Genomic DNA, 15,467 nt, shown 5'->3' on the forward strand with positions numbered 1-15,467 from the left:
TGCCTGGGGTAAAATCCTCATCTCCTCCTATCCAGCCTTTTTTTTTTAATCATGGTACAACACACATAACCTGAAACTTACCATCGGAACCATTTTGTGGCATCGGGTGCAATCACATCGTTACCCAGCCCACCTCCAGATCTCTCTTCATTTTGCACAACTGAAGCTTGACACCCATTAAACACCTCTGCCTTCTCCCCTTCCCTAGACCCTGGCAACCTGGCCTACTTTCTGTTATCCCCGACTTTTGCCCCCTCTCCTGGTTAACTCCTGATTTAGCTCTCAAGCTGAGAGGCGGGTTTTCTGCTTCCTTCACCTCACCTTCCCCCACTCTCCTCGCCCCCACCCTCTCCCGTCCCCCCCAACTGGGTGACAGACCCCCTCCACAGGCACACAGCGTTCCAAGGCACTCCCTGTCCCAGCCTCTCTCACGGCACCGTCTACTGACCAGACTTCTCTCCTGGGAGACTGCAGGCCTTCTAAGGGTAGGGTCCCATGGGTGTGCCCCGTACCTGGTGCAGTGCACACACCTACTGTCCATGTTTCCTAAGTGTTTGCTGCTTGAAGGCGTTCAGTTTCTGGAGGAGTTAAATGACTTTTTTCCCACGTTGATGTGGGTGTCTAATGGCCATGCAGATCATGGTCTCTGCTGGAAAATGCATCCTCATCACTGCCTATACATGAGCGCAGAGTGCCTCTTTCAGGGCTCAGAATATAAGAACCTTATTTGTTCCCTCAATTTGCTCAGTGACCTCTCTGTGTGTCTAACATCCCCCATTTGTTTTTAAGGAAGTGGATGTAACAGTGACACGAAAATACCTTAGACCCTCTGGAGCTGAGCTCAGAGAGCAATTTATAACATCTTTTCATTGAAATCGCCCACACAGCTGTTACAATTTTTTGTTTTCTTTTTGGCCATTTGGTTTTAATGAACATTTTTTTCAATAAAAGTGACAGTAGGCTGGGGCCGTGGCAGAGCGCTTGCCTAGCACGTGTGAGGCACTGGGTTCAATCCTTAGCACCACATAAAAAAAAATAAACAAATAAATGAAGGCATGCTATCCATCTACAATGACAAAAAAAATTTTTAAAGTGATAGTATTCCATATATATTATAGATGGTGGATTATATGGGTATTTGTGAATGTGAAGGTTAGTTTCAACTATTTGCACATGATTTTAAAAGCCAGGGATACAGCTGGGTGCTATGGTGCACATCTCTAATCCCAGCAACTCAGGAGGCTGAGGCAGGAGGATTGTTAGTTCAAGGCCAGCCTCAGTAATTTAGTAAGGCCCTATGCAAGGCCCTTAGTGAGATCCTGTCTCAAAATAGAAAGTAAAAAGGGCTAGAGACATGGCTTGGTGGTTAAGCACCCCTGGATTCAATCCCTGGTACAAAAAAAAAAAAAAAAAAAAAGCTGGGGATATAGCTCAGTGGCAAAGAACTCCTGGGTTCAATCCCCAGTATCACAAAAAAAATTTAAAAATCATGAATACATATAATTTGTATTTCACAGAGGCATGAAGCAACTGTAGACACTGCAAGGCTGGGAGAAGACACACCCGCACCACATCTCAGCATTGTGGTCTACAGTCATTGTAACGTCTGCAATAGCTCCCATGCAGTTATTTTATACAGAAGGGCCTTGATTCATTTATATATCATATACATATATGTTTCCTACCCTTAGGCGGTGTACACACACACATGTATAAAGGCCCTAAAAAGACCAACTGCTTGGGCCAGCAATGAAAGTGAGAAAAAGTGAAATGGTCTAATAGTTTGATGACTTTCTGTCCAAAAAATAGTTTTATAATCACTCTAAACTTCCTATAGATTCACTAATAGTCTAAAGAACTCTCCCTCTTTTTTCACTTCTACTTCAGTGTTACTGTGGATATGATATACACCAGGGATATTCACAAATCTAAGAATTCTTGAAATTCTCAAGGTGTCCCTCCCAGGGAGCCAGGTTCTACTGTCACTCAGTAGGTGGGATGCATGAGGGATGAGGCCAAGCAGTGAAGGATTTAGCACAATGCATTTTCGAGCTGGGAATGAATTTTAAAATTGTGTGTGTGCTTGTGTGGTGTGTATCAGTTTTACATTTCTATAATAAAACAAAATATTAATTTTTCTTTTGTCAGAGTGATCAAAAAATTATCATTTTCATTAACCAGGAATCAATAATATTTTTTAGAATAGCTTTTTTTTTTTTTTCCTGAACTGGTCCTGAATCCAGGACCTCTCACACATTAGGCAAGCACTCTACCATTGAGCTACATCCCCAACCCTAGAAATAATGTTTTCTATTTCATCACATTTCAGATATTTATGTTATCTTCTCATCAAAAACAGTCATAAAAAGCATGAAGTTTTTCTTTTTTTTTTTTTTAATGAGGTTTTTCTTAAGGACTTTTTCCCTCTTAGTTTCTGTCTCTCTTGCTCCTTCACACATTCCCGGGTGGACTAAGGATTTCGCTATTTTCCCCATTCAATTCGTCATTTGAAAATTAATGGAAACACCAGCATCGGAACATAGTCAACAGAAATAATTAGTCTGTCTTACAAAGCACAAAGAGTTTGCTCATTCATTCATTCAACAAACACTAAATGACCATTCACCAGCAAGAAATCCTGTGCCAGGCACGAGGATACAGCTGAAAGGCAGTGCCTTCAAGGAGTCCACAGGGGTGGAATGAGCCGAGGATGTGAATGAATGCAGAGGAACTCACCTAGAGGTTGAGGAGGCTTTTGGAAGGAGGGAACACAAGTAGAGTCTCTAAGGGCGTGTGTAGGAAATAACCAAGTGGAGAAGCCAGGACATTCTAGGGAAAGGGGCCACATGAAAACATGGCAGCATGGGAGAGACCGGTAGCCCCTGTACCAACTGGACCCTGGGTCCATGCCACGTCAGGGATGGAGTGGCGAAGAATGCAGCTCGTGGAGTCAGGCAGGACCCCAGTCAAAAAGAGCCGGGCAACAAGGAACTTATCCCAGTGGCTGTGGATGTAGGAACTGACACAACCAGGCTTATATTTTAAAGAAACAATTCTCCCCTGATGTTTAGAGAATGGATTGGAGGGGGGTAAAGCTAGGGAGTGAGACCCCAGATGTCTGTATTTGTTTAAGAGCAAGTAGTGCTGGGTGCAGTGGCACATGCCTGTAATCCCAGCAGCTCAGGAGGCTGAGGCAGGAGGATTGTAAGTTTTAAAACCAGCCTCCATAACTTAGGGAGTGCTAAGCAACATAGAGAGACCCTGTCTCAGAAAATAAAAAGGGCTGGGGATGTAGCTCCTAGTTGAGCGCCCCTGGGTTCAATCCCTGGTACAAAATAATAATAATAATAATAATAATAATAATAATAAAAGCCAGTGAAGAAGAGGAGATGGAGACTACCCCAAGAACTGAATTATTGGCTGGTCACTTTGTATGCATATGCCGTTTCAGCTCTTTCTTGAATTCCCTTCCTCCACATGGTCTTCTATCACAAGTATCCAATCAATCCGGTGTGTTTCCTGATTGGAGGGCTTCTTGTGTGCTTGATATTTTGTACCACACAATTCAAATTTAAATTCCCATCATCTAGCTTGGCTTCCTTTCGGGGCTTGGTAAACTGCCATATACCTTGGACTTCCCCATTTTAAAAAAATCATAAACTTTTGAGAGAAACTGGTATTCTCAAAAGAAAGCCAGACCCTTGAGACTTAGCTAGCCTTGGTCTAAGAAAATATAAGTAAATAAAAGGACTGCTACTCCAAATTGGAGGGAAAATATGACCCCCGTATTTGCTAGGCACTTCCACATTTAAATTCAGACTGGCTCATATTTTCTAGATCCATCTACTCCCAGGGGTATGTCTTTAGCCTGGAGACTTTCTCAGGTCTCCAGGAACTATTTGATATGCCTATCTCGCCCTCCTCCTCATCTAGGAAGATTTAAAGGGAGACTGCACACTATAAACAGGGTTTTAAATCTTGTCCCAAGGAATTGATAATTACAATACCAAAAGGCCATTTGGGTCTTGGTCTCCTACATGAAACAGACAGACTTAAAATTTATTATAATGCTACAAATGCTCTATAGGTCATAGCCATCTTGAGTCACACCATATAAAATAAAGTATTTTTAGATATTCTTAAGGCCAGCAGGACCAGAATAATTCTTCCTTTTATAGTTAAGTTTATACTGGGAAGACTTTCTTTTAATAATTTGGAATTTGCATTTTCCATTTATGACCAAAAACATAAAAACCATGAAGGTACTAGGGCTGATACTTAGGCCTTCACCCACTGGTTTCTGCTGGGCCAGCCAGGCCCCTGCGAAGCCGGAGAAGGTGGGGCACCTTCTGAGATCTGTCTGGCAGTGGCTATGTCCCAGGCAATGAGATGCTGCAGGTCATGGGTTCCATGAGAGCATTCTAGCAATCAAAGAGCACTGGTCCCTGAGAGACTGTAGGGGTGGGAAAAGGCCCTAAACAGATTTAAAGAGGTTCCTACCAGCACCACCGACAGCTACTGCCCTGGTAACCACGGAAAACATAGCCCTTAGGAGCCTGTGGGTAGGTCAGTATTCTTTGCCAAGTCCTGACACATATCTAGGAAGGAGCCAGGTGGCCATCCTGGCCTGATAAGGTGACTCTTCATAATTAGGTTCTATTTTGACATCAGATGCGACCCATCAGGGCCTTCCCAGACCAAAGGATATAAGTAACCCTGAAACAACTGTCATAATATGATTATGTTCCATTTTTCTTTAAAACAACCACCTTGGGGATGGAACATTGTCAACGTGGACTTAGAAGGAAATTTTAAGAGGTCATATTCTGTCTAGAATCGGATGCTCTTTCCTGCTTTTTAGGTTTTGAGTGTTTGCTGAAGGATCCCATGATCTGAAAGACAGAAGGGGTTTGGGATGAGACCCCCTCTAGTAAGGGTCATCTCTGAGACGGCCTGGTTTATCTGGCTAGGAATGCTATCTCCTCACTAAAAGCCTGTGGTTAGATAATGCTAGCGTTTGAAAATCTGCCTGGAGCCTGATGGTGGGCAGCCAGGGAAGGAATGTGTTTTCTGTTTATCTCTTAGTGGCAGAAATGTTCATCACACAGACTGTGAGCTCCAGTTTCAGGCATGCCTGGAAGTGGTGCAGCGTGTAGCCTGTTAACGGGCACACCAGCTCCTGAGCAAGGAGGAAGAAGCAGGCCTGTGTTCACAGCCAGGTGCCTGGCTTGGTCAATGGTTACTTCAGTTTCTTTGACTTGATCACAGGGGTAGATCTTTCCATATTGTTCCAAGAGGCAGTTTTACCACCCCCATTGCTTTATCTCCCAGGAATGCAGTTGGAGTGGTGTCTTCTCCTTGACAGCTGGGACCTCAGTAAATTACCAAGGTCTGACCCAAGAGATGAGAAGTCCTAAGTGATTTTTCAGTCTCCTATCTAAAAATGTGTTTACATTTCTTGAACTCTGGCTGACTGATTCATTCTCCTGGTGTTGCAAGAACTTCCCTTATGCATTAGAATTTATAAGTTTTGTTTCTGAGAGACCCAAGGTTCTTTCCAAGCCACAGGGAAGTGAACCTCATCGCAACACAATTCGGCTGGGCCGGATTTTGTCCAGAGGATGGATCACCGCCAGGCAGCTGTGATGTGGCAAGCTCCAGCAAGGCTAACAGGAGGCAGGGATGTGGAGGGAGAACACAAGATGTTAAGTCAGGACATCTGGGTTCTGGTTCCTGGTCTTGTGCTATTCTAAGATACAGGCTTGAGCCAGTCTCGTCAAACCACTCTCTGGGTCTCAGTTTCCCCCAAACTGACTTAAATAAAAATGTTAAAAATCTCTGCGGAGGCCATTTTCAAACAAGACAGAAAGGGACGGCTGAGAAACAACAGAAAACGGAAGGTCAACCCACCAAGGGACCTTTTTTCAGGTCAAAAGACAAAATTCGGAGTCATGGATGGTCACAGGCTCATTAAAGAGCCACTTATGAACCAAGAGAACTTTTGTTGGACACTGGTCCCATAGAGGAGACTAACATTCTTATAAGCAGAGCCATGTGCTTAGCTAAATCGTTTCCTCAAATAAACATTCCTTATAAACATTACAGTTACTTTCTTAGGGAGAAAAAAGACATAAATTCTACCCTTCAGCACCATGGAGTCTTAGAGTCAGGCAGACTCAAACCCTCACTAGTTGTACAACCTTGGGTGAGTGACTAGACCTTTCAAGTCTCAGCTTCCACACCTGGAGACAGCTGCAATAACACCATCATAGAGGAAAATCCTGGGATTACACACAACACCACAGCAGTGTCTGTGTGGAATCTGCCTCATGGCGGGCTCCATCAAGTCCATTAGTCTCCTCCCACCAGCCCCACCTTGGCCTTGGCCTTTCCTTTGTTCCTTGTTCCCACCTCTCCTGTCCACATTATGAAGGGAAAGGGGAAGCTCTCATCTCTCTATCTGGAAGCTTGCAGGAACATTTTCCTACTTCAGCAAAGGGTGATCATACAAAATTTATATTCCACAGCATCAGCAGGTTTTTTTTCCATCAATATTTCCTTTTTAATTTCAGTGTTATTTGAATTTTAATAGCACAAAGAATTACTTTTGTTCTTCTAAAGAACAACCAAAACAAGAAAAATTTGAATTTGAATATAAGGTCCTAACACTATATATAGTGTGGTGCTGAATCTGTGCCTATAAAAGTTACAGGTGTTATTGGTGGGTAATTTGAATTCCATAGGTGTATATGTGTTTATAATTTTACATACCTATGAAGTAGGTGTGCATGTGTGTGGTACATATAAAAATTCATGAGACCTAGATATGACAACCTTGATCCTTTTTCTCTGATTTTCAACACAGCAAACACTGAATCCGGAACCAATCTTCACATGAATCTTTATGAAACTTCACCTCTAACCCAAAAAAACCGAGAAAGCAGGTACAGTATTGACTCTGAGCATGATACTGGGGGTTAAGACTCGGGTTCTTGTTCCAGCTTGCTACATAGCTGTAGGTGAGACTTCACCTCTCTGAGCTTCATTTGCCTACTCAGTAAAATGAGGCACATAAACCTTCACATCACAGAAGTTCCTTTCCTCAGACCTTGGAGTGTCTTAACAGACCTTGGACTGTCATCTGGCTCTTCACGTGTGTCAATAGGGCTGAGCAGGTCTTTCCCTGACTTCTGCAAAGGAAATAGGGAAGCAAAGGGTACACATTTTCACTCCTAATGGGGAAAACTAAGCAATCGTGGAAAAAAATTGCAAGGATGATCATGAGAAAGGAAGGAAATGTTTCATCTGTTAATAGATACTGGACTGGGGATATAGAATGCTTTCCTCAAAAGCACAAGACCCTGGGTTCAATCCCTAGCACCAAAAAAAAAAAAAAAAAAAAAATCAGTATTAATAGATACTAGGAATATCTATTAGTGGTTCAAGGTTATATGTGCAGAAATATTTATAAGTCTGTTTCTTCATCGGGAGCTCTGAGGCTGGGACCACCTTCAGACCCTCTCTATAGAGAGACAACTCAGGGCAATTGCTAGAGCCGAATCCAAGTCTCAAAGAACCTGCGGCAGAAGCCGCACACAGCTCCAGGGCACTCTCAGGTCTCTCTCCCTGCGTGTGACGTCTCTGAGGTCATGATCTCTTATTCTCCCATATCTCCAACTTCCTGCCACAGTCTGGCTCCCTCCTTCCCCCTCATCAGTTAAAAATAATAATAGAAATGGATTTGTTTCCCCTGTGCCTGGGCAGGCTTCTGAGGTGGGCCTGAGTGCTCACTGTTGGAACCCAGGCCTGGGTCAGGCCTCTGCTGAGGTAAACACAGCTGGGTGGCCCCTCCCTACTACCGAGCAACCACAGAACCAACCGTAAGGTTGTCTTTTTTTTTTTTAAATGCCTACTTTGAAGATGCCCTTATAAGGGATCTAGAGGCTTTTTTAAAAATAAGAGAACCTGTGACTAAGAAAAATATAATATGATATGTTTTGGTAATTCCACAACTCAAAAGCCATGCAGATGCCTCCTCCACCCTGAACACACCTTGAAATTCACACAACCCCACAGCTACATTTAAAGAGAACCTCAGTCATGTCAAATTAAGTCCTAGACTGAATTGTGAATTTTGCTGTCAGGAAGAAGAGCACCAGGCCCTGAGTATTAAATTTGAATCCTGGTTTCCCCTGTGTAGCTATGGCAAGTCCCTTACTATGAGAACTTCATGGGTCTCCTTTGTGAAATGAGGGGGTAGTTCCCTCCAGAACCATTTGGTTCATTATAAGTCTCAGTAGTCTTTATTCCTTTAGAAAAAACCTGAATAAGAAACCATTTAAGGAAAAGTCTAGAGAGCCCCACCAGTCCCCAAACCCAGAGAAAATGGGGAGAAGGGTAGGAGTCCTTGTGGCCTCTGATGGCCCCTACTTCACAAAGCTAATGGCTGTTTATTGGATTAATCACTGACTTCCATGTTAACCACTTCCTCAACCTACTCCACATAAATGACTAATTTCATGTTTACTATAAAGCATCTGGAAAGGATTTAGAAACAAATTTCTGCACAGCAGATTTCAGTTACCTACCTTGATGGGCCACTGGCAGACTGGGTGGATTCCTTCCACTGTGGTCTTTCCCACTCTGAAGCAGGCGACGATATCACACAAAATTGATTACAATCAGCATCAGCCGTTCCAGCCCTTCTTTCTTTTCCATTAATTCCCCACTGACTCAACTCCCCTCCCTTGGGGTCTGGCCCCCAAAGGAGCCACATAAAATACTCTTTGGTCATATAAAATATTTAGACTTTTTAAAATCACAGTGCTAGCTGAGGTGTGTGGGGGGTGGAGGGGTGTCCCAGAGGTGGAATGTTTTGGTACCATCACCCTTTAACCACCAATGGGTGGAAGGGAAAGGCAGAAGGTTCTTCTTCGCAGCCTGGATGAGTGGATTTTCCGTTTGGTAGGCTGCCTCGGGTGCCCCCTACTGATGGGATTAAACACCCTCTGCTCTGTGTCCCGGAGGCTGCCCACACCCTGGCCGGAGTAGAACGGGTTAGGATCCTGCCTCCAGGTGCCTCCGGAACACGCGGGAAGGATGGCAAAAGGTGGGAAGAGCCCCTGAGGCACCCCTTCCATTCCTGACCCGAAGTTCAGGAGGATCAGGGCCTCGGCGGCAAATCCTTCAATAGAAATGAGAGCGGCTGCTGCCATGAGCAACTTCTAGGAGTTGGAAGAGGGGGTTAAGTCGTGGGAAAGAGGGGGAAGAAAACTACAAGGGGAAATGTGGAGATGAAAAGAGCAATGAAAAAAGAAAAAGGAGACAAGCAGACATGTTTCAACTCCAAGCTCCCATTTCCTCTTTCAAATGAACTGCCTCCCCACTGTGAACAGAATCAAGTATTTATGAAGGCATTTTTTGCATATTAATAGCTGCATATGGATGGAGCCTTGCCAGTTCTGAAGTCCTAAAGGTACGGTGCCCTTTTTTTAATGCAGGTCCTCCCAACTACTCACCGAATTGGGTGTTCTTCAGATATATTTCCCTTTCTGCCTTGTGGCTCTTCCTCGGGCCCTGCATTTCATTAAGGGAAATTAGTTCCTGGGATACCTTCAGAGACCAAGCGCTGCTCTTCCCTCTGTGGGTAGCTGACATCAATCGCCAGAGAGCCTTTCCTCCTCCCCAGGGCCTCTCAGTGGAGGCTGCAGGTTGGGTGAGGTGACCAGCACCTAAAAAGAGTATTGAAATTCCTGGAAGAATCATTAACATATCTTGGCAGTGGTGAGAGAAAGTAAAACTAGAAAAAGTAAAATAATTTCCATTAACCTTAACATTACTGTCCATACTCAATAAAGATTAAAATTAACATTGGGAGCCAGTCCAACAAATAAGCAAAAGACATAAGCAATTCCTATAGAAAATGATAGTGGGGGTGGTGGCTCAGTTGTGGAATGCTTGCCTCTATCATGCACAAGGTCCTGGGTCAATCCCCAGCATCACCATAAAACAATGATGGCAATAGAAAACAAATATGGAAAAATAATCCATCCTGAGTAGCAATATTTTTTCTGAGTAGTAAATTAAATGTATATTGAGCAAAACTGTAGGTACCATTTCATATTTGAGATTTGTGCCACCTCCCACTTACTTCAAAGTATGCACCCAGAGCTGCCAAGATGTTGGTAAAACTGGTACACCTACATACTTGTGTGGATTGTAATTTGGTTGATTCATTTGTAAAGCAATGGCAATGTGACTGTGAAATATGAAAAGGTATTCATACCATGATTCAGTATATCTGACTTCTAGAAATTATCTGAAAGAAATAATTCAGCAGGGAAAAAAGAGTAAAGAGTTCATTGCAGCATTACCTTAAGGAGAAAATTGGAAACAGCCTAGAAGTCTAACATCAGAGAATTGATTATTATGATGACATAGGGTTTTAATGCAGCACTTTTTTAAAAGGTGATTATTCATACTAGAAACTGTGATTTAATGCTAATGATTCAACACAGGGTTTCTTAACCGCAACATCATTGATGTTTTGGACCAGATGGGGAGCTGTCCTGTGCCTTGTAGGATCTTGAGCAACACCTGTGGCCTTTCCCCATTAGATGTCAGTAACACACCTGTCCAGTTTTTGACAACCAAAATGTTTCCAGACCTTGGTAAATGTCCCCAGGGCAGCAAAATCACCTACCTCAGTTGAGAACCACTGCTTTAACATTTTCGAAGTACAACTCAAAATAAGTCAATTATGATTACAACAACTATTTGTTTAAAAGACTTGCAAATGATGCATTAAAAAAGTACAATCAGGCTAACTTGAAATTAGGGATGTGCTGAGTTTTTTGCTTTTATTTTGTTTTCTTGGGATTTTTTTTTTTTAATTCTCCCTATAAAAAGAAAGATGGATCATAAGAAGAGCTGGTTTTATCCAAGGGTAGCTTAAAAATTATCTAGGAGTCACAATTTACAACAAGAATACAGCAAACTAAGCAGGACTGAACACCATAGCACCATAATTTTTTTAACTACTGTTAGTTTTAAATATTTAACATTACTTAGGTTTTTATTAGGCTATTAATAGGGCCACTAGAATTCACCTTTCAAAGATCTCAACCCCTTTTTCAACATTTTATCCCTCTGACTGTAAGACTCAGGGAGACAATGAATTTGCCTCTCACTCTGAAAACTTTGGGTATCCAGCATGAAATTCTTGTCCGTCCAGATCCATCTAGGTCAGCTTGGGACAAAGGTGGGGGTGCTGAGCCCACTGGTTTATAGAGCTGTCAGGGCAAAGAGGTTGTCAGTAGAGACTAAAGAATAAACTCAACCTCTAATTAGATTTCGCCAAGAATCATTGCATCACTTTGTTCCAAATAAGAAAAAGAGCATCTTCCCGGCTTCCCCTAAAGGATATTCTCCCTTTGTTCGAAACTATCTCAGATATTGAGAGAGCAAACAGCTTTCTCACATGCTTTATCTTGGGTTTGGGTTTTGGTTGCTTTGTGGGGATTAGACACAATTTAGTAGTGTCCTAAAAATTCTGTTCAATTTGATCCTATGTATCCTAAATTTGCTCTTTTGGGGATTTCAGAGAGTAGCCTATAATTCTAGCATGCTAGGATTTGGCTGAATAAACCTGTGTAACCCATCTGTTTCCTTAGGGAGTTCACAGATGTTTTTCCTATTTCTTGTCAGCTGCCTTCTTTCAAGACAATAAACCCTCACATACACCTGTGGACACACTATGTTTTGTACAAAGGTTTTTAAGTAATCTTTGTCTTATGTCCTTCAAGCAATACCATACCTGCCCTCTGGTTAATTTTTGGCAAACTGTTTATCTAAAAGACAAGCTACAGGACTTCAAGTTTTTTGGGGTTTTTTTTTGTTTTGTTTTGTTTTTTTTTGTTTTGTTTGGTACCACAGATTAAACCCAGGGGTGCTTAACCACCAAGCCACATCTCCAGCCCTTTTTTATATTTTATTTAGAGACAGGGTCTCACTGAGTTTCTTAGGGGTTCAGTAAATTGCTGAGGCTGGCTTTGAACTCACGATCTTCCTGCCTCAGCCTCCCAGTGCCACGGGATTACAGGTTTGCACCACTGCACCCAGGAAAGACCTAAAAGAAAAAAAAAAAAAAAAACTTGCCTAATTTACCTTTGTATTCCTGTGTTTAGTACTGACACTGCACATGAAGCCACTTTTTAAAAAAAATCAACCAATAAAATTCTTCAAGATATTCATGTCATAGGAAGACCATAATCCATACAAATACAGAATTGATAGGGAAAAAAATCCCATAATCCTGTATAATCCCAGCTACTATGGAGGCTGAGGCAGGAGAATTATAAGTTCTCAAGGTCAGTCTGAGCAATTTAGTGAGCTCCTGTCTCAAAACAAAAAATAAAAAGGCCTGGAGATGTAGCCAAGTGGTAGATCATCCCTGAGTTCAATCCCCAGTACAGGAAGGAAGGGAGGGAGGGAGGGAGGAAGGAAGGAAGGAAGGAAGAAGTAAGGAAGGAAGGAAGGAAGGAAGGAAGGAAGGAAGGGCGAGCCCAGAATCCTGGAAGGAGGCATCAGAGCCTGTATTGTTTTTATGATCTGTGATAATGACAATGAAGTTCAGTTAACAGTTCTCCCACAGTTCACAAGGAGCTCCAGTGCCTCCTGCTGGCTGTTGGTTGCCATTTGGCACTTGGTATTTTTGCTCCAGGAAAGCTTTGAGTCCTGGGCAGACATGGAGATCCTTCTTGGAGATCCCTGTGAAGCTGATGAGTAGGATCAGTCCTAGCTCTGATGCCTAGAATTAACTTCTGTACTTCCCATGGAGCGAAGTGCATGGATCTCCACAAGCTGCTTTGTGTCTAATGTCAGCTTTGTTTCTGGACACGTTTCCCCTAGGTCCATGCCTGTGCTCATAAGATATCTGCGCCCCCCCTCTGAGTTTATAAATAACTTTGGAACTTAATTCAAAGACTTTAGAAGAACTAAACAAACTTCATCTTCTGGTCCGACATTACTCACAGGATTACTTTTTCTGCCCAAAATCCATTGGGTAATTTAAGGATGGTTCCTGAAAGGGTTATTTTTTATTACAAAATCAAGGTTTTTATTTGTTGAATTTTTAATGACTATCATTCATTCCAATGAGTCTGTATTTATTGATGTTTTGGATGCTAGTAACACATGATACCTACCTAGTTAATTCCTTTTCCTTTTTATTGTGGACAATTTCTAATATACGTAAAGGTTAAGAGAATAGTAGCGTGAACTTCCATGTACCTATCCACAAGTCTCACCAATTATTCACCCAATACCTTAAGAGGGGTTTTGTTTTGGTTTGGTTTGTTTCCAGGGACTGAATCCAGGGGCACTTAACCAATGAACCACATCCCCAGCTCTTTCTATTTTTATTTTGAGACAGGGTCTTGCTAAATTGCTTAGGTCCTCACTAAATTGCTGAGACTGGCTCAAATTGCAATCCTTTTGGCCTCAGTTTCCCAAGCCACTGGGATTATAGGTGTGCACCACCACACTGGGCTAAGAGGGTCTATCTGAACGGTATAACAGCCAGTGTTTTTGAGGCCTGTGTGCAGGTGTAGGATTTATCTCCCTTAATCTTTATGACAGTTCTATGGTAGGCATACTTACTATTCCCACTTAACCCATGAGGAAATAGATGTAGGACCAAAAGGGTGCCATTTACACATGACCTGCCCTAACAAAGAGACCTAGAGGTTTAGGAATCCCATAAAGCCACATTTAGATTCCAACTTTCCCTCACTGGCTGTGTGATTTTAGGCAAGTTATATACCCTCTCTGGGCTTATTTTCCTTATGTGTACAGGGACAATAATATTTTCCACTTGGGGTCATGACAAGAATCGGATGAAACAACATATGGAAAGGGATTTGCACAATGCTAGGCACTAGACAGCCCCCAGGAAATTATAATAACTATATAATTTTATTCCCCCACCTTGAAAGCTATTATACAGAGGACTTGGAGCTTGTATACAGTCTAAGTGTTCAGATGTATAAAAGGAGAAGTTGAAAAGCAAGAATAATTGAAAGGAAGACGTGAGCCAGTCCTGGCTCCTTACCCCTTCTCCTGAGCATCCTCCATACTGTCTAGAGTGTTGACCTTGTTTCACTGCTCAAAATGCTGCCTATTAGAGATTCCTTGGGTTCTCTCATCTCATGAATTTAAAAAAAAAAAAAAAAAAAAAAAACTTGTTTTCCATCTCTACCTAAAGGAGCAGACCTGTAGGCCTGTGGGAGGAGGGGAGGCAGGGAATCCAGGGACCTCTGGTCTAGCAGGGCCTCTACCCCCAGCACATGGCTGTTGAGGAAAACTGGGAGGTCAGAGGACAGGAGAGCTCAGTGGAAAGCAAAGGACATTTTTCTTTTTCTTCATCCAGCCCTCTGCAGTCTCAGCATTCCTAGGGCTTGCATAGTCCAGCTGAATTACGGATTAGATAAGCTTCCATGAGCCAGTTTGGGAGTCAAAGCACCATGGATAACTTTTTTTTATTCCCTAGTGAAAAGTGACTGATTTTAAAATAACTTTTTTGGAATCGATGTGCAAGTTGAGATTCCCTGTCTGTTGGTTGTCAGATTGGAAAAGTCACACCGGACCCAACAGAACAAGGAAGTCACACAGTGTGGTGTTTAAATTAGGGGTCAGGAGGAGCTAGGGAGTTGTTCCCACTTCCCACCCTTCACCCCTGCCTCCCGTCTCTGCTCTAAGGTGGGATGTGTCATTGCCCCAGTCCGCTGAAGCACAGCTGGACACCCTCTCTCAGAAAACCCTGGCTTCTGGCTCCCTAGGGGCAGAGAAGATCACTCTTTTGGCTCAAAATTTTTCTCCTGCAGCTCCTGCTAAACCAGATAAACAATGATTCTGTTGTGTCAACAAAGCACTTAATTAAATTGAGGACAGTATAAATTAGAATTCACAGATAAAGATTACTTCCAAATAAACTAAAATGAAAATGTCCTGTGTTTCATTATTCTAAATCTCCTTCAAGAGAAAATGAGCTGAGCCCTGTTCTCTGGGTAGAGAAACTGAGGCACAGAAAGCCAGCGACTTGGCACATGAGTCCTTCCCAAAGGCTAGTACTAGAGATTGCTATATTTCTCTTCTAGACTAATGCTTGCTAGCTACTGGGCTAAATTTTGCTAAACACTGGGGAGGATTTAAAAGTCTCCTTTTGCTGAGTTGAGGTAGAACAAAAGTGGACTGAGACAAATTCCTGACAAGAGAGGAACAAGAAGCTTTTCTCTAGCTAAAACCAAAATTATCTCCACCCTGTCTGCTGGTGGAACTCTCCTGAAACTTATCTACTTGGCCTATCTTGTCAGCACCAAATTGCTTTTAGAACATAAAAAATGGGCTGGGACCCTCAGGTGGCCAAGAGGAGCAGGATGAACCCAGGGAACTGGCACAGGACAGCTGAG

At 42.6% G+C, this 15,467-nt stretch overlaps 1 protein-coding gene across 1 annotated transcript in view; it reads left to right on the top strand.

Moving 5' to 3' along the window:
• Kiaa2012 (KIAA2012 ortholog) overlaps positions 1–15,467 on the top strand; it is a 123,141-nt gene that overhangs the window by 59,379 nt on the left and 48,295 nt on the right. The window contains exon 12 of the mRNA XM_047542946.1: positions 6,866–6,928. Coding sequence (XP_047398902.1) covers positions 6,866–6,928 — 63 coding nt within the window. The remainder of the gene's footprint in view (positions 1–6,865; positions 6,929–15,467) is intronic.

The sequence above is a fragment of the Sciurus carolinensis genome, chromosome 3 (genome assembly GCF_902686445.1).
Source record: "Sciurus carolinensis chromosome 3, mSciCar1.2, whole genome shotgun sequence".
NCBI classification, from domain to species: Eukaryota; Metazoa; Chordata; class Mammalia; order Rodentia; family Sciuridae; genus Sciurus; species Sciurus carolinensis.